Source organism: Mastigoproctus giganteus, chromosome 1 (genome assembly GCF_048544385.1).
Source record: "Mastigoproctus giganteus isolate SK-2022 chromosome 1, ASM4854438v1, whole genome shotgun sequence".
Classification (NCBI taxonomy): domain Eukaryota; kingdom Metazoa; phylum Arthropoda; class Arachnida; order Uropygi; family Thelyphonidae; genus Mastigoproctus; species Mastigoproctus giganteus.
Window position 1 is genome coordinate 242,403,382 of NC_143575.1, and position 23,810 is coordinate 242,427,191.

The 23,810-nt window shown below is 35.4% G+C and overlaps 1 protein-coding gene across 5 annotated transcripts in view; it reads right to left on the minus strand.

The window, feature by feature from the left end:
- Window positions 1-23,810, minus strand: part of LOC150091709 (fibronectin type-III domain-containing protein 3A-like) — a 489,490-nt gene that overhangs the window by 178,628 nt on the left and 287,052 nt on the right. For all 5 annotated transcript variants that reach the window (XM_090376531.1, XM_090376557.1, XM_090376540.1 and 2 more), the window contains 2 exons: window positions 19,963-20,049; window positions 12,493-12,631 (listed from right to left, as the gene is read on the minus strand). In XM_090376531.1, the coding sequence (XP_090232657.1) occupies window positions 12,493-12,631; window positions 19,963-20,049 (226 nt within the window). The remainder of the gene's footprint in view (window positions 1-12,492; window positions 12,632-19,962; window positions 20,050-23,810) is intronic.

Consider the following 23,810-nt stretch of genomic DNA (forward strand, 5'->3'; position numbering starts at 1 on the left):
CAAAGAATGAATCTTAGAAGCTGCTAAACTTTTCATACCAACTAAGGAATACTATTCAAGGTTTATCTCTAAATGGACATCAGGTAAATTAATGACACTCATGGCAGGGAAGAAAAATGCACAGGATGATTATAAATTTTCAGGAGACAGAAGCCTATGGTAGATATAAACTAGTCTGTAATCAAGCCACAAAGGCAAGTGAAGGCAGATTATGAGAAATCTTTGTCAAAGGATGCAAAGAGAAACAGCAAAGACTTCTTTAATTATGTAAACACTAGAAGGAAAGAGATGAATCAGATTGGACCACTTGATAACGATGGTTTGACTGTTGATGAACCTGCTCAGGTTGCTAACAAGCTGAATGAGTATTTTGCATTTGACATTCAGATTATCAGGAATTCTTTAAGGAAGAGGAGGCCAGATTGTTTGTTTGGGGATTTATTAGGCACATTGGCATCTGTGCCCATGTGCAGCCAGAAGTGCATCAAACACTAATACGGAGTTAAATGATTCTATAATAACAAAGAATAAAGTGGAAGAGAAATTGTTGAAGGTAAACATAAGAAAGGCTCCTGGGGTAGATGGGATCTATCCAATTATATATTAAGGGTGGCAGTAAAGGAAGTCAGCAAACTCTTAGCCATAATTGTAAGAGCATCCTTGGATTCAGGGGAGGTTGCGATGAACTGGAGATGTGCAAATATATCCATAATTCAAAAAGGGGAATTAAAGGGTGACACTAGTAATTACAGATGTATTAGTTTAACTTCTGTTTCAGGGGAAATAATGGAGTCACTGATTAAAGTAATACAGGATCATTTAGACAGGATTGCAGTTATATTTCAGACACAGCATGGGTTTTTTAAGTGGAAAACTTTTCTGACCAATTTGATTTAATAGTATGATGCAGTCACAAAGGAACTGGATGCAAAAAATAACTTTGATACATATGCTTGGATTTCAGGAAAGCTTTTAATACTGTTGCACATAAAAGACTGCTTTACAAATTAGAGCAGTATGACATTAAGGGCAAGTTGCTGTTATAGAAAAAGGTATGGTTAAGTGGGAGAAGACAGAGAATGGTAACCAGTGGACACTGCTCTTCATGGACTAATGTTATTAGTGGAGTCCCCCAGGGTTGGTGTCAGGGCCTTTGTTGTTTTCTATATTTATCAATGATACTGATGACGGCATATCGGGCTTAATGTCCAAGTTTTCAGATGATACAAAGGTTGGCAGGGTGGTTAATGACAGTATGCTACTGCAACAGGATCTAGAAAAGTTAGGTAGATGGGCTGAGAAATGGCAACTGATGTTTAACATTGACAAATGCAAAGTACTGCATATGGGTAGCAGTAATCCCCCCAGAGTAATGTACTGTGTGGTACTGCACTCAGGGTAGCGGAAAATGAAGAAGACCTGGGGGAATTGTGTAGTCAGATATGAAGTTCTCTGAGCAGTACAGACAGGCAGCCATTACAGCTCATGGGTTTTGTCAACAGTATACAGGAATTTTGTTAGCAGGGATGAGGAGATGATTATCCCATTGTATAGGCCACATCTTGAGTACTGCATACAGGTCTGGAGGCCTCATTTTAGGAAGGATGTAGAGCTGCTGAAACAAGTACAGAGAAGGGCAATGAGAATGGTGAGGGACAAAAGGGTGCTCTTACCAAGGAAGGCTTCGCTTCTGCAGACTGCATCATCTGAAGACTAGGCACCTGTGGGATGATTCAATTGAGGTGTTTAAGGCTTTGAATGGTTTGAGAGAGCTCGGTGCTAATGGGATTCTTCCTCTTGCTCAGATTATGCACATAAGGAGGCATAAATTCAAATTGTGGAAGGATAGTTGCAGAATAGATGTGCCGAAGTTTTCCTTTAGCCAGCGAGCAGTTGATTGCTGAAATGTACTTCCATTTGTTGTTGTGGAAGTACATTCCAGCAATCAAATGTTGTTTTCTTTTTTTTTGCTAATGCTGTATAACCTTCTTGCCTTGCGTCATATGCCACTACTTATGCTAATGCTAAAATGCTAGTTCCATCGATGAAAACCAGCGTACAAAAACTAGTCCACATAAAACAGGCTACATCATCACACTGCTAGCATCAAACCTTTTTGGTTAAATATAAGCTGTCTGAAAACAATTTTCTTGGGCATAAGCCACATGCAGATGCATTCATCTGATACATACTCAGGGTAGTGGAAAATGAAGAAGACCTGAGGGAATTGTGTAGTCAGATATGAAGTTCTCTGAGCAGTACAGACAGGTAGCCATTAGAGCTCATGGGTTTTGTCAAGAGTATACAGGAATTGGTTTAATAGAAAAGGTCTATCCCTGCACAGACATCCTCAACTGTCAATTTGCTTATACCACATCAATATTTTCATACAAATGACATTTCTGATAGTTTGTGATGAGCAAAATACATCTGAATGGCCAGTCTGCCATCTTTAAATTCATGAACCCACTTGCAAATCATGTCCCCCCACACAACAAAAAACTCAGGCTTTCTTGTCTTTTACAAAGAGAAACTCAAGTGTGACTGCTCCCACTGAGATATTTGTGGTTCAGGCCGTAGAATGCCCTTCTTGCATAGAACACAGCCAATACTTCAAGATGACATCGTGGACTTGATATGGATGTTTTGTCTAAACCTATACTTCATATATGGTCTTTTGTATTTAAATTTTCAGATTTTCAGTAATAAACGATAATTGTACAAGCAGGAAAGTATTACTTTTATCTGCAAGTGTGTGGCTTTACTGGCTAATTTTAACACAATAACGTCAGCAACTTTTAACAGTCACAGAATCCCCAATTTTTTTTGTCAATGCTAACAATACAAAAACAAAGAAAAATTTGATATATAACCATTTTTTTAAAAGATACACAGCTGATCATTATCAAAGAACTTCAGTTCTGATACAACACAATAAGTTAAGTTAGAAGAAAGTATTTTCCCACAATATAAGGTACAGTACTTTAGGAGGGTAACCCTGCAGTGTAAACAGTTGGTCAAGGAAGTGAGCTGACAATCAAGCCTGTCTGTCACTTTTCCATTTCTTAAAAATCCTCTTTAGGTGGGACTTTTAGAATATGAACAAGTGATTTACAGAATTTCTCCGACAGGTTCTTTGCACATGGCTGGCCCTCTACTGAAACAAAATTAAGCCTTCTATTAAAAATGAAACCAGCTTGAAGCTATAAAAATATCACTATAACTTTTGATCCCAGACTTCACATACAAAGATTTTATTATTGCCGATTGAAACTTCAGACTGTTCTTGGAAAGTAGACAGGTCAGGATGGATTTAGCAAATCATATTCAGCTTAAAAAAAAACAGAACATCCACCCCAATTGCTTCTGGAGGATCAATTAAACTGGCTTGAAGCTTGGTAGAAAAACTGATAATTTTAGATTAGGTTAAAATCCTTTGTGGTTGGTTTTCCATTAGCTTGAAATAAAATAAAAGGATATTTTACTTAGCCTAATCTAGTGGTGTCCAACCAATGGCCCACGCAGAAAGTGAACTAAAACAGCTTGTTTGTTTGTTTGTTTTGATTTTATTGGCGCACTAGCTACTAAGGCTATAATGCACCAAGACCATGTTATTTATAAAAAAAGTTTAAACTTTCAGTGACCTAATTAGTTAGGTCACTATGTCAAGAGGTATAAGAAAAATGTAAATTTTATAAACGAGCAAAAATATTTATTGATTTTAAAAATCTAAAAATAGCAGACACATTGTCATTGTCGGATAAAATCTGGCTGAGTGTATACGGCTCAGTCAGATGATTAAAAGCAGTAAAACGGATATTACTAAAATCTGGACAATCAATTAAAATGTGTTTGATAGTTAAAATTGTGCCACAGGACACACACATAGGAGGGTCATCAGCCCTCAGCAAAAATGAATGAGTTAAATGACTGTGTCCTATGCGGGTCTGGGCAAGAACAACTTCCTCCTTACGATTTCTGCACAGACTAGACTGCCACGGTTCAATTACAGGCTTTATACAATATAGTTTATTCCCAGTCTGTCTATTCCACGAGTCCTGCCATTGGGAGTGTATGTTTTGGTGTATTATTTGCCTGTAGTCTGTATAGGGGACTGACAGGCAGCGGTTATTATTGGGAATTGCTGATTTGGCTGCAGCATCAGCCAAATCATTTCCCCTAATCCCAATGTGGCTGGGAATCTAGCAGAAGCGGATATCATATTCACGTCCAAGGAGGAAGTGAATCTTCTGCTGAATACTAGACAGAACTGGATGAGGATTATATCTCACAGATATTAAAGCCTGTAACACACTGAGAGAATCGGAATATAAAATGAACCAACCGTTGGTATTGGCATTCACTAATGTGATCCAAGGCTAACTCTATAGCGTGCAGCTCTGCAGTAAATATGCTGCATTCAGAGGGAATCTGCTCCGATGTAGTGCTGTCTGTAAAGACAGCAGCAGATCCCACATATGATTCCGACTTCGAGCCGTCTGTGTAAACTGGCGCGAAGTCAGAACGTTCAGCTCGGTGTGCTGAATAAAGCTGCAGGTAGACCGATGATGGAGTGTCCGACTTTCCCCAATTTCTAAGGGACAAGTCGCATGCCGGGACACGAGCATGCCAGGGTGGAAAGGGTTGCTTTGGTGTTTGGGCAACCTTGTCTACCTTGATATTAAGTTCTTTGAGTAGCTCTTGGAGACGAATACCAAAAGGACGATTGGCAGTCTTACGGGTATTGTATAAATTTTCCCATCGTGGCTCAAAAACAGATGGCCATGTTGGATGGTCTGGCAGGGATTTCAGTTTTAAAGCGTACTTTAAAGATAACTGCTTACGTTGAAGCGATAACGGTGGTTCATTTGCTTCGACGTATAAGCTCTGGACAGAAGATGTTCGAAATGCTCCAGTAGCGATACGTAGAGCCTGATGATGGACAGGGTCTAGCCATCGAAGGGCACTGTCTCTGGCTGAAGAATATACTTGGGACCCATAATCTAATTTGGATCGCACAAGTGCACAGTAAAGCCGTAGAAGGGTGCATCGGTCTGCACCCCAAGATAAATAGCAGAGCGAGCGGAGCATATTAAGGCCTCTTGTGCACTTTGTGCGGAGTTGATGAATATGATCCAAAAAGGTCAGTTTTTTACCAAATATGAGTCCCAAGAATTTTGTGTTCGCTGCTACTGGAATAGCATTTTGTCCGAGCCTTAATTCAGGTTCAGGATGAAGATTACGCTTGCAACAAAAGTGTACGCAAACGGTCTTCTCCGGCGAGAACCTGAAGCCATTAGCAAGTGCCCAGGAATTGAGACTATCAATGGCTTTCTGCAGTTGTCTTTCAATAACCCTCATGTTGCACGACTGACAAAAAATGCTAAAGTCATCAACATAGAGGGCACTGTTTACAGTCGGAGGAAGTTGTTCTGTGATGGAATTTATTTTTATGGCAAAAAGCGTGACACTTAATACTGATCCTTGTGGTACTCTCTCCTCTTGGCTAAAGGAGCGAGAGAGTGAGGATCCCACACGAACTTGGAACGATCGATTGGCTAAAAAGGTTTGAATAAAAAAGGGGAGATGCCCTCTAAGGCCTAGGCTATGTAAATCTTTTAAAATGCCAAATCTCCAAGTTGTGTCATACGCTTTTTCCATGTCAAAGAACACCGACACCAAGTGTTCGCGTTTTAGGAAAGCATCCCGGATGGATGCTTCCAATCTAATAAGATGGTCCAAAGTGGACCGGTTCCTTCGGAAGCCGCACTGGATGTTGGAGAGAAGGTCATTTGATTCGAGATACATTTAAAATAAAGACAAGTGCAGAAGGGAAAAAAACCCACATCGAGTTTGCCGAACTAACTTATACTCACTAAAACAGCATAGAGAGTCACGCCACTGTGTGTACACACACATGCATGCGTTAAGCTCGAATGTATCAAATGCGTACATGTAGTCATATGTACACTAAATACAGTTATGTACTTATCAACCTTTTCATATTGTAAAAATCTACTGTTTTGATATAACTTATTCATTGTACTGAATTAAAAAAATCATCCTTAAAAATGTTCCGAAAGAAGGAAGTAGATTTGGAGTGTCGTGTTTTTAATCAAAGGTGGACTGAAGACTTTTTTCACTGAATACAATGAAAAAGCTTTTTGTGTTAGGAGACTATGTCAGTTTTTAAAGAATATAATTTAAAACGACACTATGATTCCAAGCATAACTCTTATGGTCAATATAAAGGAGTGCTGCAAAAAGAAAAGTATTCAGATTTACAAAACGACTTAAGAAAACAACAAAACACACTGAAAACATATCAGTAAAGCAATTTATCTGCTGTAAGTGCCGGTTATCAAGCTGCATATCTGATAGCTTTTGAAAGTAAAACGTTCAGGTGAATTTGTTAAACGTTGTTTGTTAAAAGTTGTGAGAGAAATTTGTCTGGAGAAATGAACAATGATACAAGACATTAGTTTGTCTCAACAAACAATTATGCAAAGAATTTGTTCAAACTCTTATGAGTAGAATAACCATGAAAGTGATTTAGAGATCGGAGCTGAACCTCCGATTGGGAATTCACTGCATTGTGTAAAGAAGCTCTCTGTGAGAAAGTATTGGATCTCCAATGTGTTATGAATGTGGTTATTTCAACTATAAATTTTAAAAGATCACACGACCTTAATCACTGTATGTTTCAACACTTTCTTTCAAGATGGCTTAGTTGTGGCAAAGTGTTATATCGTTTCTTTAAACTGCATCATGAAACTGATATTTTTATGACAGAAAAAGGGAAATTAATAAAACAACTATCAAATATGGAGTGGCTGTTTGAACTTGCAATTTTTACAGACATTTCTAGTAATTTAGATGCTCTTAATTTAAAACTAGAAGGGAAAGGAAAATTGGTCTCTGATTTGTATGGTGACATCAAATCATTTCAGATTAAGTTATTATTTAAATCCCAAATTGGACAAGGCAATTTAGTTCACTTTGAATGTTGTACCAAGCTAAAAGAGAAACACATATTTCCAAAGAATTGTTGCCTCTCATTAGTACAAGTACTTTTTCACGAGTTTGAAAGTCAAATTGCTGATATAAGATCCCATTAAAAAGAAATAAGCTTGTTTGAGAATCAATTTACTTCTATGGCTGAAATCTACTATCCCAGCTTGCAATTTGAAATTAGTGATCTTCAAGCCAAAACACGGTTCAAAAATAAGTACAGTCAGTTCTCGTATAGCATGATAGTTGTGTTCCTAGAAACCCTCGTGCAATGCGAAATCGTGCAATATAAACAACAGGATTAAATATTAAACATGCAGTGAAAGCATAAGTATCTCCAACCCCACAAAAGTTTTGAACCCAACCATCAGTTAGAAAAGTGTTGGCCTCAATTTTCTGTGGCACTTTAAAAGTGTTATTGTTAATTGATTATTTTGCACCTAAAACCATAATAACAGGGAAATTGTATAACATTTGTAACCAAAACATTACCCAGCACAATAAATAATCGTAACAAAATACGTAAGTATTTTATTACGACTATTACGTAATAAAATATTGCTAATGCTTTTGCTTCTATCATAAGCAAACTTGTTTTTTGTTTGATTTTCTATCCAAACAGATGATAGCCATTCCATCTCTTCCAATTCTTTGTGTCTTAATTACACTTTGAGTTGTTCCTGGTATGAAAGTTTTTATTTTCTCTGCATTCTTTGTAATTCTCGGTGTTGCCTCATTTAGGCCTGTAGCACGTACAATATCACATGGTCTTTCATTTTGCTCAAAGTGTTTCACAATTTCATATTTTTTTCTCTATCGACAGAGGCGAACTGGCCATAAGCCTTACCAGGGAAACCATAGTGAGTCAGAGTCCGTTGTGATTTTGGCCATAAACGCTAGTATGAGGCCACTACAAATTTTCCCGGGCAAGAATTTTTGACCAAGTCCGCCTCTGTTTATCGATATTGCTTTTCTTTTTTCTCTGAATCTGTAGTGTCTTCACCAGGACACTTCCTTTTCACACCCTTTAAGTATTTCACTCATTTTTAGGGAATAAAGCACAACTACAAAATGAGGAGGTACGCTTGATACACATAAACAAAGCTGCGCACGTGTAGCAACTGAATAAATAACACCGTAAAGGCAGAGATACACTATTAACACCTCACATTTTACTAAAGCACATTTCTAGGGGTTACTACCATTAAACAATAAAAACAATTTCCAGTTGCATTTCTGCTAGTTGGAATCTGTTACTAACTGGTAGTAAACTCGTTCTAATTGCATTTGCGATTATACTAATAGCTGGAATTGTGTTGGTTTTTACGTTATTATGGTGAAATGTGTTTCCCTTTCACTGATATAAAAAACATTAATATATTTTCAGAATCTTCTCTTCACTCCTATCGTGTTGCGTTCAGTTGGGGTGATTCTGCGTCCGACTGCATTTTTCTTGTAAACACAAAGGCGAATCGTGCATAAGTGAATTTGGTTTGTGTTATATACGATATTGTTCCCCTGTTTATAAATCGTGTATGATTGAATTTGTGTAGTGTAAACACGTGTTATACGAGGACTGACTGTATACGGACTGAAAAAATAAACTACTTGAATTTCACAAGGCTCTCCCATCTAAGGATTTTCTGTTAATAAATGAAAATGCCGTGTAAATGGCTACTTTGTTCAGATCAATGTATATTTGCCAGCAGATATTTTTCACACATGAAATCAAATAAATATTTAAAAAGAAATAAAATAACAGATGAGCATCTTCATTTCATATTTTTAATTGGCATCGCAAATTTTCAACCGAATTTTGAACAACTATCTAAAAATATTCTACTTTAATCATCTCATTAAATGTAGAGGTAGTAATAGTAGTTGTAGCGGCATGTGATGCAAGAAAGCAAGTGTATGAGCTTATGCAGCATCAGCCAACACAAAAAAACAAAAAAAATCATACCATTCCCTCCAAATGCCTATCCAGTTCCTCCTTAAATTTATTTAACCTATCAACTTCCACAACGACAGATGGAAGTTTGTTATAGCAATTAACCACCCACAGATCTAAAGGCAAATTTCCGCACATCTATTCTACATCTGTCTTTTCTTAATTTGAATTCATGCCCCTTAGGTTCTTAATCTGAACACTTGTTCCACTTGTTCGTAATCTGAACAAGTGGAAGGATCCCATCAGAATTCAGCGTGCTCAATCCATTCAAGGCCTTATACACCTCAATCAGATCACCGTGCAGGTGCCTAGTCTCCAGCCAATGCAATTTGCAGAACTTAAGCCTCTCTTGGAAAGAGGATCCCTTAATTCCTCTCACCAATCTTGTTGCCCTTCTCTGTACAGGCTCAAGCAAATCTACATGCTTCCTAAAATGGGGCCTCCAGACCTGCACGCAGTACTCAAGGCGTAGCATGACCACTGCCTTATACAGAGGGACAATCACCTCCTTTTCCCTGCTAGCAAAATTCCTGTATATCATTGACAAAACCCTATGACCTGCCCTGGCAGCCTGTCTGCATTGCTCAGAAAACTTCATCTCTGACTGCACAATTACTCCCAGGTCTTTTTCATTTTCTACCACCTTAAGTGTAGTACCACACAGTTGGTACATTTCTCTGGGGTTACTTCTACACATATGCAGTACTTTGCATTTGTCAAGGTTAAACTTCAGTTGCCACTTCTTAGCCCATCTGCGCAAATTATCTAGATCCTGTTGCAGTAGCACACTGCCATTACTGCCATTAACAACCCTGCCAACCTTTGTATCATTTGCAAACTTCGACACTAAGCCTGATATACCTCCATCAATATCATTGATAAATATACAAAACAACAGAGCACCCAACACCGAACCCTGTGGGACTCCACTTATAACATTAGTCCATGAAGAGCAGTACCCATTAATTACCACCCTCTGTCTTATCCCACTTAACCATCCTTTTATCCATTGTAGCAACTTACCCTTAATACCATTCTGCTCCAATTTGTACAATAGTCTTCCATGCGCAACAGCGTCAAAAGCTTTCCTGAAATCCAAATATATGATATCAAAATTATTTTTTTCATCCAGTTCCTTTGTAACCACATCATAATATCCAATCAAATTTGTCAGACAAGACTTGCCCTTAACAAACCCATGCTGTGTCTGAATTATTGCTGGAGTCTTGTCTAGATGATCCTGCAATGCATCTTTAACCAGTGACTCCATTATTTTACACGGAACAGAAGTTAAACTAACTGGTCTGTAATTACTTGTGTCACTCTTCGATCCCCCTTTGTGAATTGGGGATACATCTGCACATCTCCAGTCCGTGGGGACCTCCCGAGTCCAAGGATGCTCTCATAATTATGGCTAAGGGTTTGCTTAGTTGCTTTGCTGCCTCCTTTAATATAACTGGATGGATTCCATCCACCCCAGGTACTTTTCTTATGTTTAACTTCAACAATTTCTCCTCCACTTTGCTCTCAGTTATTACAAAATCATTAAGTACCCTGCTACAATTTGATAACCTTCTGCCATCTTCAAACCTTAATAACTCCTTATATGTGAATGTAGATGCAAAATACTCATTCAGTTTGTTTGCTATCTAAGCTGGATCATCAACAGTCGAACCATCGATATCAAGTGGACCAATCAGATTCATCCCCTTCCTTTTAGAGTTTATATAAGTAAAGAAATCCTTGCTGTTTTTCTTAGCATTTTTTGCCAAAGATTTCTTGTAATCTGCCTTCGCCTGCTTAACCTCCTTTGTGACCTGATTACAGACTAGCTTATATCTACCATAGGCTTCTGAGTTGCTTGATAATTTATATGCATCCCATGCATTTTTTTTCTCTGTCACGAGTCTCATTAGTTCATTTGATAACTATTTAGGCCGAAAAACCTTGAACAACATTTCTTAATAGGTATGAAACTTTTAGTAGCTTCCACGATTAATTCCTTGAATGCTTCCCACTTACAATTTACTGTTGGTAACATCGTCAGCTGATCCCACTGTACAGAATTTAAAAACTGTCTGAGACCACTGTACTCACCTTTATGGATGCAAAAACCTTTTCTTTATCCCTGATGGTAATTATATCTTTAAGTAAATCCCACATCAGTACACTGTGATCACTGCCACCTAGTGGTTCCTTTATCTGCAAATTCTTAATACACGAATGATCACTGCTGATAACTAGATCAAGAGTATTACCCTCTCTGGTTGCCTCTCAAACCTGCTGCTGCTGCTGCAGAAAACAATCATCCAATAAATCCACAAAAAATCTTACTAGTGTGTGAGTGACCAACCCACAAGTTCCAGTCAATATCTGGGAAGTTAAAATCCCCCATTATCAGACATTCTGATTTACAAGCCCACTCTATTTCTCTGTACAACTGTTCATTGTACTCATTCGAGTCATTAGGCCTATAACACACTCCTACTCTTATTTTTGCTTTCGAAGTGCTTATGTCACACCAAACTGACTCAACAGTGCACTGTTCATCTATATCAACTGGATGCACTTCTTTTGATTTTATGTTTTTCTTAATTAACAGCATAACATCTCCTCCCTTCCTATTCTGTCTATCCTTTCTGTACACATTATACTACCCAAATTCCAATTGTGCATTCCTAATATCAGTGTGACACCACGTCTCTGATATCCCAACAATATCCGCCTTTGATGTCTTGACCAACACCTCAAATTCATCAAATTTATTTACTATATTTCTAGCATTGGTATACATGTAAGCATACATGCATCTATTCCTATTCCTAGTTACCCTAACACATCCCATATGCCCCCTGTTTCACTCACTGAACAAGTTTTGTTCAGTAAGTGTTGTGTATTGTATTTAATAAAATTTTGGAATATTTTCAATTTTAGGTGTACCATTATATTTATTTATTCACTTTAATATTGAAAAGCAGTGATCCTTTTCAGGTTGTGAATTTTCTAAAGTGAGCATTTAAAAGCAAATGTAAGGTAATTTTTAAAAAACAAAAGTAAAGTATTTTTTTAAAAAAACAAGTCATATTGCTATAATTTTAATAAAATCTAAAAAATAAATCACTGACATAGATTTGTTGAACTTAAAAGTGTTCAGAATTTTCATTTTTTATATATAGCATGAAAATAAAAAATGATAACACCAAAATAGAAATTTCCTTTTACATGTAACAAGATATGAAAAATGAAACACATTAATTTTTCTTGAATTACTCTGTGTGGTCCGTGAAACACATCTAACTTTGAATATGAGCCCTGTACAGGAAAAGGTTGGTCACCACCGGCCTAATTTATTATTAATTTTCATTACTTTGAACTTTTCATTTTTAAGTGTCTGAAGTGTGTACAATTTTATTCTCTTCATATATGCAATTATGATGAAACTGTAGTAATCAAAGTAAATAAGAAGCAATGACTGATTTCATTTTTGCTTAAATTTTTAAATCCACTCGTGACTATTATTTGAAACTTACCCCATGTAGCTTTGAAGTTAGATGAATGAATCCGGCCCTTAATTACTGGCTTTCCAGGACACTGTGGCCTATCTGGTAGCGTATAAAAAGCTGTTACTTTACTCCATGGACTGGTACCTGCCTCATTATTAGCAGAGAGCTAGCAAAGTAAATACAATCAGTTTTATTTTAGTACAGGAATACTAACTTCCAAAATATAAAGACTACTTGAATCTGGGATGAAATTATGAATGCACAAAGTAACATTATTTGCATAAACAACCTCCATTTATAATAAAATTTTTTGTACTTCAAGTGTTCAGGGTCATAGCTAATAATTATGTAGCAGAATTGAAGAATATTACAATTCCACATTTACTCCATGAAGCACACCAACAAGAGAAATGATACTAAACCTGCATGCAAATGCAATATGTGCACTCTCTTTTAATGAAAAGCCTACCCAAGACTAATCCATTTAAGTGTAAAGGGTTTGTTTAAAGAATGTATTGGTCATAGAAAGCATGTTGGGTATCATTTCTATAATGTGGGAAATGTGATGGGTACAACACATTTCCACACATTCAATGACAAGTTGTGGTCAAAAAGTTCTGAGAATAGGTATATAAAATGTATTAATAAATTACTGAATAGGTTATTTTGATGGTTTAATGTCTTATAAAATAACGCTAAAAAAATTTTATGCCAATGTCTTATACAGTTTCTAAAATTTAATTTATGTTGGTGGGTGGAAGAAGAAGAACAACAACAAATATCCAGAAAATTGAACATTGTCCAGTAATCAAATTTTTGACCCAAGAGGGCAGAGATGCTAAATAAATCTAGAAGAGAATGACTAAAGTGATTGGAAAGTATTACCCAGTTATGCTACTGTTGAAAGATGGTTTTGCAGGATTCAAAGGAGGACGAGAGTCAGTTAAGACAGTTGAATGAGAGAGTCGGTTAAACGCGTTAATTGAATATAATAAGGTCTTGTCAGCCATCTGAGGCAACAAATTCTAAAATAACTGCCATCACTGAAGAAAAAACTTTTCCATTCATGACAAACATCTGTGAGTAGAGTCATCATCAAAAGAGAATTTAAAATTAATTCTTGCTAGTTCAGAGAGATTTTTATCTCATCTTGTGATTGGTGACGAAACTTGGCTACATTTTTATGATTCTGAATCTAAATTAAAATGCATGCAGTGAAAGCACAAGTATCTCCAACCCCACAAAAGTTTTGAACCCAACCATCAGCTAGAAAAGTGTTGGTCTCAATTTTCTGTGGCACTTTAAAAGTGTTATTGTTAATTGATTATCTTGCACCTAAAACCATAATAACAGAGAAATTTTATGACTGCCTTATCCATAACAATGCACTCTTTGCACAGGCTAAAATTCATGAATGTGGAATTGAATAATTAAACTACCCTCCATACAGCCAGATATACCCTCCCAAATGACTATTATTTGTTCACAAATCTCACCAAGTCTCACCTTTGTGGAATCCATTTTAATGATGATGAAGAAGCTGTTGATTGGTTACATTTCCAACCTAAAGTTTTTTTTTTTTTTTTTTTGAAGGTTACATAAAATAAATATTGAACTTCGTAAAGAAAAATTTTTTGTAATCAAAAATACTGTATTCTCCAAAATGAGTTAGCATTGTAGAACAAATTTCTCTGTGAGGATAGGATTTACAACTGACAGTGTTACTTGAGTGATAAGCATCACATAAATGTTGGTTTTGAGCATACTTTTTTGGCTATTCCATACTAATCAGTTAGCACACATTTATTAATTCCAGCCTAGCAATATTTTCCAATCAGCTGCTACATGGAACTATTTAATGATGTAGATGCTTTGGCTATTGTTTTCACACCTGACAGAACGCATTATATTCTTAATGATAATCCTTGGATAAAGCTTCTCATAACTAAATGTGAATTTATTAGCTAGTTACACTGCATTATGAAAATAGTAAATTTTGGAAACTATAGATTGAACAAGACTACACAAGTTGTTCAGTTTCTTTCTAACAAAATTCCATAGACTAAATTTTATTACCTAGAGGGTAGGAAAAAGGGGAAGGGGTAGAGGAGTTAGACACTTAATTAATGTCATTAGATAGCCAATAACTAATTAAATTATAGGCTGGCCTCGATTAACGCGATTAATTTGTCTCGCGAGTGCATCATGCAAAACGGAAACGCGTTAATCGAATATAATAATCAATAGGAAAAATTATAATTGGTCCATGACCTTCAGGAATGTCCATACAGAATTTTAAAAATACCTTTTAAATAACTTTAACTGTATACCATGTAAAAGATAATAAAAATAATTATAGAATTAAATGTTTATTGCATAAAATAAATAATGAAGAAACTAACTATTTGTTAAGGAAATATTTGAATACAGTCATATGAATAGTTTTGGCTTTCTTTTTTTTTCACCATACAATTTCTGATAGCCGACAAGCTTCTCTAGGCCCTGACAAAATAATATGCTTCTTTCGATGTTAGGATCAACATCCATTACCTTTTGTTTAAGGTTCTCTGTGATAAGAAAGATTTCGTCTAGTTCTTTTACCGTTATCTCCTTTGAGATAACAATCTTCAGCTTCTTCGTACACACACTGTTCCTCTTTTTGAAGGAGATCGTTGTCAGTTAGCTGTTCCAAATGCGAATTCAGTGATTCTTGAATGTTAGCCATATCCAAGCCTTTGAAACCAGACATTAAGAATATTAGTTGTCTTCAATAACTTTTTGAACTGCATCTTTAAAGCCAGTAAAATTGTTTGCACAATGAGGAAAAAGATGCTTCCAAACTGCTCTCATATTGATGGCTGTCACTTCTTCCCATGCTGCATGAATGTTTTCAGCGGCCACTCGTATGTTATATTTTTTCTAAAATATTGGTACAGAAATTGCACTTCTCCTGTTGTAGCTTCAAGTGCCTGTGCAATTGTTCTACAGAGATAGTAAGCCTTGAAAGTTGCAATAGTCCCTTGGTCCATGGGTCGCAATAATGAAGTTGTATTCACCGGTAAAAAAACACTTTCACATTTTCATTTAAGTCACCAAGTGCAGAAGGAAGTCCAGGTGCATTATCTAAAAGCAACAGAGCTTTAAAAGTAAGATTATTTTTCTTTCAATAGGTTTCAACTGTTGGACAGAAATAAGATGTAAACCAGTCTTCAAATAGGGCTTTAGTCATCCATGTTTTTTTTTATTTGAATGCAAAATGATTGGAAGAATTCCATGGCTGTATCCTTTTAAAGCCCTAGGATTTTGTGTACGGTACATAAGCATAGGCTTCAATTTAAAATCACCTTCAGCATTACCTCCTAATAAAAGCATTAGTCGATCTTTTGAGACTATACCCAGGTTGGGATGCTTCATTTGCAGCCAATTAAGTTTTAGTTGGCATCCGTTTCCAAAACAGGCCTGTTTCGTCTACATTAAATATTTGCCAATCATTGTATTCACCATCCTGAATAAATTTATACAATTTATTCAGGATGCACATATTTCCTGCACATATATAAATTAATAAATATATGTGCAGGAAATTTGGCTGCAGCATCTTCATCAGCACTAGCAGCTTCCCCTGTTACTTTAACATTATGCAGTACACGTTACATGAATGGTGTACAACATTATGCAGTCCTGCTCAATTTTTGAAACGTTCAAACCACCCTGAACTAGCATCAAATGTTTCAGTCTCCCCTTGGCATTTTGTTTCTTTGAGCTTAGTAAAAATGTTAATAGCTTTGCTCTGAATATTGTTCTTAGATAATGGAATTCTTTTTTTCATTGCAATCTCTTATCCAAATTGATAAAAGACTTTCCATTTCAATCATTATTGGAGTTCTGTTTCTGGTATTTTATAAAACAAATAAAGTTGATGAAACTTTACTTTTCTCTTTATATTCGTCCTTACAGCTCAAGATGGTTCATATGGTAGACTCACTGTATCCTAGATCTCTTATGATTTTTGCATGGTTTGCACCACCTTCATGTTTTTTAATAACTTCAAGTTTTTCAGCTAAAGTAATAACTTTTTTTCTTTTTTTTTTTATTGAAATCATGTTGTTTTTCACTCTTTCTTTTATCTATAATTAAGAGGGATAGAAAATTAGAATTTTTAAATATGTCTGCACATGACTTTATTAGCAGGAGACAAACAAGTAACATGTGTACTTCCGACAGTCGATGGAACACACTGAGGCAGGCAGCAGGCAAATGCTTGTTTATTGGCCGTCAGATGCTTAGCACGCAATTCGAATCTTTCTCAACTATCACATAAAAAAGATCGCGTTAACTGGAAATTTGCATCGCATAAAGTAAAAGTGGTATAATTTTTTCAAATTGTGATAACTGAAAAACGCATTAATCAAACTCGCATTATGCGAGTCCTTAATAATGATACTTTATCACTCTCTTCTGCCCAATCTTACCCCTCCCCACACATTATGTTTAGCTAAGAAAGAGGAAGAAGTCATAATGAAATAACATAACAAAACTGTTTTTAAGCAGTTTTGTTACATTATTTCATTATGACTTCGCCACTCAGTCAATAAAAGTTGACTCAATCATATAGATGATTGGTGATTTCATACAGGAAGTTAAATTAATAAATATATGTTATAAATATAACATTTAAATAGCTAAATGTATAGTATTTCACTTCAAAGGCAGACAGTGTCAACGTTAACTACAAAATTGCATTTTTGTTTTGAGACAACTTTAGTTTAACTTTTTGCAAATAACAATGCATATCATGTCATAGAAATGTATTTCTCTAGTAGTTTACAAGTTAGCTTGGGCTGTAAGCACATTTCCGTAAACCAAGAAAATGTCAAATTGACTTTTTCTTGATTAATTACAAAAACATTTACTTCAAAATGATTTTGTAGTTAACGTTGTCTGACACTAAACCCTCAACTTGTAAGAATCAAAATTCCTATTAAATGTATTCATCCTATACAGTGAAATGCGCCTTAATTGCAATTGTCTAATGTAAACAAACTATCACTAACAAAAACAAAAATTACATTTAAAATGATAAACAGGTACCATAAAGTGTTTTTCAGGATATAAACAGAATCAAGTTAAAACACTCCAATTATCAGTGTCATCAAGAAAATATTTTCTTTAAACATGATGCTGATAACTAAGCAGAGTGGAAGATCTGTTGCCAAAACTGTTCATAGTGCTATCAAAGGGTTTTTGCTATATTTTGGTATGAGAATGGTAGGAGAATGATTCCAAATATCTTGTAGCCATTAACACCTGAAAAGTTACTAATTAATGGAACTCCAAGACTGACCAAGTAGATTGGTCGCATCACATTTTTTAGAGGTCCATTTACTCACATGAACATTGCTTATCCTTTTTCAACTGTGGTTGAGTTAGCTAATCTCGGGCATGACATATAGCCTTCCCTAGAATGTTCTCTGCTTTTTTAAAATTTATTTATTTTATATAATTTTTTTAAATCACTCACACAAGCAGAATAACTTTAGAACATGAGAATTTACAGATAACACACTGTCACCACATCATGTAATCATATTTTACAATGCCTCATGATCTAACTATAGCATAACCCAAACCAATTAATTAAAAGCAACTACTTTTTTTTTTATTTTATCATAGTTTACCTCGAATGTAGTAGGAAATTGATATAATACTGTAATCACCATACATGTACACCATACATGATATTTATTGTAATCATAGATGTACACGATACATGAATGGTGTACAACTATGATTACAATAAATAGTTGTAATTCTGCTAAGAATAGCAAAAATTTGTATAATTATGAAAAATCTATAACAGTTAGCCTGCATCCTTTTTAATATTACAAAGAATATTAAAAAAGAAGCAGGAAGAATATTACAAAAGATTACAAAGAACAAGATAATGTAAAGAACTTCAATTATTTTAACAGAGCACAAACTATATGGCCTATGATATCTAGGGTATCTTGTTCTTAATTTCAAATGCCTTGGAGTCCTCATACCCCACTAGAAAGCAATCTAAATGCTAAAATCTGCCTATACAGGTGATTGTTTTCCCAGACGGCACAGATGTGTTCCATCAGGATAATACACCCTACCACGTTGCTCGTATCACTTGAGAGTGATTTGCTGAACACAAAAGTGACTTCTTGGTGCTACCCAGGCAATAGAATTGACAAGGTAGCACCTGAATCAATGGATCCAGCATTTGGCTCCTCCACTATGGACTAGTGTAGATCTACAGGATGTAATCTTGGCAATATGACAGAATACCTCCTGTAACATTTCAGACACCATATAAATCCATGCCTTGTCTTGTGGGCAGTACTGGCTGCAAGAGGAGGACATATCCCCTATTAGGTAGGTGGTCATGATGTTTTGACTGGACATTGTATATTTAACTACTCTATATAATAATACTATAAAAAGCTGTATAAGTATCATCCAGAGAGACATATTTGTTTATTCAAAATTGTAAACAAAAAGTAATGCAAATGATGGTGCGGAACCTGACAGTTTCTTTCCATATATAATTCTGAGGTAAACAATTTCCTAAACTACTCAAGTAAGACTGCAGCTATATTTAAGAAAGGAAGAAGAGAGAGAGAGAGAGAGAGAGAGAGAGAGAGAGAGAGAGAGAGAGAGAGAGAGAGAGAGAGAGAGAGAGAGAGAGAGAGAGAGAGAGAGAGAGCACCTTAACCTTAAACCAACAATTAACATACAACCGATATTTTTTCAAGTGACATGCCATCACTACCAGATTAAAATATCTCACAGAGGTATGCTAACCTGTTTTGAGACCAAAGTTTTGAAAACAGATTGTCATAATAAAAGTATCTGGTATTTTAATCAAATAATAAACCAGTCTTTAATCGGTTTGGTTTGTTTAAGTTCTATGGTGCATCAGCTACTAACTGCAATGTACCATCACGCAGAAAAGCCTTTTGATGATGTCATTTTTGAAAGGTAATGCTTCTCATAGCTACTTGTTCTGTCTTCATTAGTAAAGGACCATAAAATTTATTTATAATTGTAATCCTGCTGGTCAAAAATAAAAAAAAAAAAAACCACAAGACAGTAAATAACATTCAATTTAAAAATTTAGATGATGCAGAGTTTGAATCAATTCTACAATTCAGATCCTTCAATCCTATTAATATATCAATATATGTTAAATTTGTGTACAAATGAAGGAAGTTAGCAAAAGAACCTTCTTGGTACCAGACTAATTAATTCTTAATTCTGGCAGGACAAAATGCTACATAAACTGCATTTAGAATTATTAAAACAAATGTAGAATTAATAAAACTTTTCAGTATTTTGTCCAAAATTCTCTCGTTAAATATTTTGGAAAACCAATACTAAAATTCAATAGGTTGAACTTTAGTATTTAGTACTGGTTTTGACATGAATATTTCACTTTTCTCACATTTTTATAAGATAATATAATCATACCCTAAACTTGTATTCTGTGTTCCTTTTCAACCCACTGCATGTATAAGATATTTCTTTTCCATTGTACACTGGCAGAAATCCATGTCCCTGATGAAAAAAGTTGATATTTTTAAAATTGCATAAATTTTTAAATGATTACACATTTTATAATAAAGAAATTAGGTAAACATAGTTTAAATAAAAAAAACCTAATGATTTATGAACTCGTCTTATAAATGTATAAGATGTGTTCAAAAAGATGTTGCAGAAATTTGCCTTCAGCCAGCAGTTGGCTGACTGCTGGAATAAATTTCTAGATGGTGTTGTGGAAATGAATAAATTCAAGGAAGAACTAGACAAACTCTTAAAAACAAACTCTATGGACATAAAGGTGATAAGGGAAGTGCTGTTTTTTTTGCTGATGCTGTATAAGCTTGTTTTCTTGCATTGTTTGTCACTATTAATCTGAAATGTCCTGTGATTTTTTCTGGATTCTGAACTGACATGAAATATCTGCCCTTTGAGTGCAAAAGTTTAGTTTGGAAACAAAGTCACAGAGTCAGATCAGGATAATCAGACAGTTTGGGAACTACAGACAAGTTACCCTTGGCCAGAAATTTCCAGACCAATAAATGATTTTTTTTTTTTAATAACTAAATTTTTTGTTAACATTTAATATGTTTGAGTCTTAACAGTCCTAAACAGGTTTATTTGAAAACAAAAGTATTTAAGAAAATGGTAGTTCTACATAAAAGAATGATAATGGTGATCCAAAATGATTTAACTAAAAATATATTTTACAGGGTGATATACTTTACAGAGTGAGAAAAGATCCAGAATGATTTATTTTACAGGGCGAGGGATAAAAACATAACCAAATGTTACAACAAAAGCAAGGCTATATAGAAAACATACATATATGCAACATGTAATCAAAAAGTTATAGGACTGAATAATATTTTGAAAACGAAGAAGCTTACTGGCTGTTCAGATGGATCTCCTTGACACCATTTACACACATTTCAATGTTTGTGCAACTTCTGGAAATTGCGATTTAGTGTACCTGTGCTGTATTCTTAAAGAATATGTGACTCTTTCAAGAGACTTTGTGCTAGGGAAGTGAAAAAAAAAAAGGGGGGGGGGGGGGGGGGGCTGAGCTAAATCCATTGAGTATGGCAGCAGATGGAAGACCAATGTGATGGAGTTCTTCATAAAAACTCTTGAATGGAAAGTTAAGTGCGCAGGGATGGGGTTGAAAGCAACAATTCACTGAAGCCCATTTTTCAGGCTGTTTTTCTCCAATCAGCATTTTGGAATCACTGTATAACTGTTTTGTAGCATTCTTGGATCACTGTTTGATCATGCAGGTAAAATTCATAATGAACAATGCCCCATGAGTCAAAAAACAATAGGCATCTGTTGTTTTCACATTTTATTGATATTATCTTGCTAAAAATGAGCCTTTTAGAAGAAGGAATCTTCCAGAGAGAGGACTAGGCTCTTGTTTCTGGGTTGCCATACAGCCATCATTCATAACCAGTAATAATAGAAAAAACAAAAGGGAAAATCCGCAGCAGCAGCAGCACATTGATGAAGATCTTGATGTGCAATAACTCACTGTTCTCTGTGACCAAGGGTGAGAATGAAAGGCAAAGACTTGGTTAAAATGTGTTGCATTCCCAAATCGTAAGTTAAAATTTATTGACACATCCACAAGAGTTGTAGATTTCTCTAGCAACTTCATAGCTAGCTATATGTACAGGGTGTCCACAAATGATTACCCTGATTATATTTTGTTATAAAAATTTTATTACTATTGGGAGGTTAACAAAATTTAACCAAACTATACACTAATATTAAAAGTTTTTATCAATACATCAATACAATTATAGAGTTTTAAGCCCAGTGAGTTAAGTTTACTGCTGTTGCATCTATTCATTCAAGATGCTTGTTGTTGTTGTTGGTTGGTTTTAAGAGCATCAGCAACTAAGGCCATATAGCTCCGCATTCAAGAAGCCGTCTGTACAAGAGAAAGCTCAGTGTGTTGTTTGGTTAGGCTGAAACAAAATCTCCTGTGACTGTGCAGAGAATGTTTAGAGCCAAGTACAGTAGAAATCCTTCAGATGTAAAGGCTTATTAAATCATGCATGGAATAATTTTTGGCAACTGAGTCAGTTGAAAAAGGGAAAAGCATTGGCAGACCGTCCATTTCTGAAGAAACAGTGGGTGCAATCAAGATGCTTTTATGCAATCACCTAGTAAATCTGTACGACAAGCTTTATGGCAGTTACAAATACCAAAGTCTACAGTGCACAAAGTGTTACGGAAAAGTCTAAAGCTATATGCCTACAAAGTTCCGACACTTCCACAGTTGAAATCAAATGATCATTGTAAATGTGAGGAATTTGCTAACCTCATATTGAATAAAATTGATGAGGACAATCAGTTTTGGCAGAACATTTGTTTTTCAGATGAGACCTCATTTCATGTTAGTGGTGTAGTCAATAGATACAATGTGCTTATTTGGGGATCTGAAAATCCACGTGGTAAGAGAGCATATTCGTAACAGTCCCAAAATCAATGTGTGGTGTGCCCTATTATACAAGATTACATTATTGGACCTTTCTTCTTCCACGAAAACGTGATTAGTGCAAATGTGTTTTTAGATATGCTCATTAACTATGCTATATCCCAATTGGAACAGAGGTAGCCTACTGTTATCTTTCAGTTTGAAGGAGCACCCCCCTCATTGGACTCAAGTTGTATGTGACACTGGATAAGACATTTCCAAACCTTTGGATGGGCATGGATAGACCGATTTCGTGGCCCCCAAGGTCAACCAGACATAACCCCACTGGATTTCTTTCTTTGGGTATGTGTTACAGCTGTTCCAGACATTACGAGAGCAGATTACACGTGCAGTCGAATGCATCAGCTCACAGATGTTAGAAAATGTATGGAGAGAGATTGAATATTGCTTTGATATTCTATGTGCCACAAGAGGCGCTCATGTTGAAGTTCTTTAAAGTCCTTATGTATTGATAAAAACTTTAATATTAGCATACAATTTGGTTAAATTTTGTTAACCTCCCAATAGTAATAAAAATTTCTGTAACAAAATGCAATCAAGGTAATCATTTGTGGACACCCTGTATATCATTCCTGATCAGATCATGTGCACAAGTGATTGATTCATTCATTTCCGAAACTGAAGGGAAACCAGAGCAAAGATCATCATCTTCAACCAATAAGCAGCTATTTTTTCAAACTCTGCAAATCAATTAAAAATCTAACATCATGGGGCATCTTCTTCAAAAGCTGTTTTTAACATTTTGCAAGTTTCTGTTGCATTTTTGCTAATTTGAAACAAAATTTGATACAAATTCACTGATCAGTAACATCATTCATTTTAAAATGACTAAACACGTAAAAAGACTTATTCAACATATTCATTCAGACTGACAGCAGATAAATGGGTGATTTATATGTTATTATGTCTAGATGAGTTACTGAATACAGCCACTCTTCGGCTTACATAATACTCGACTTACGGAAATTTGACTTGAAGAAGTTTTTGCCGGCCGGTGCAAACTTAAAAAAATGGTGGAAATGTATTTTTCATCCAGTAGGAATAAATGGAGGTATCATGAAAATATTGTAATGTGAACCCAATAACATTGGTTTTTTTTTTTTTTTTTTTGGTAATTCGTTCCAACCTTGGAAGTTGAAATTTTGCTATATAACTAAGGTATTTAACTCTCTAAAAGGCCATTTTTATAATGGAAATTGTGCTACACTTTCATCGTTATCATATGTTCCATTATAAGAATCAATTTTGAACGCCTTTGCAATATTTTTCTAAAACACAG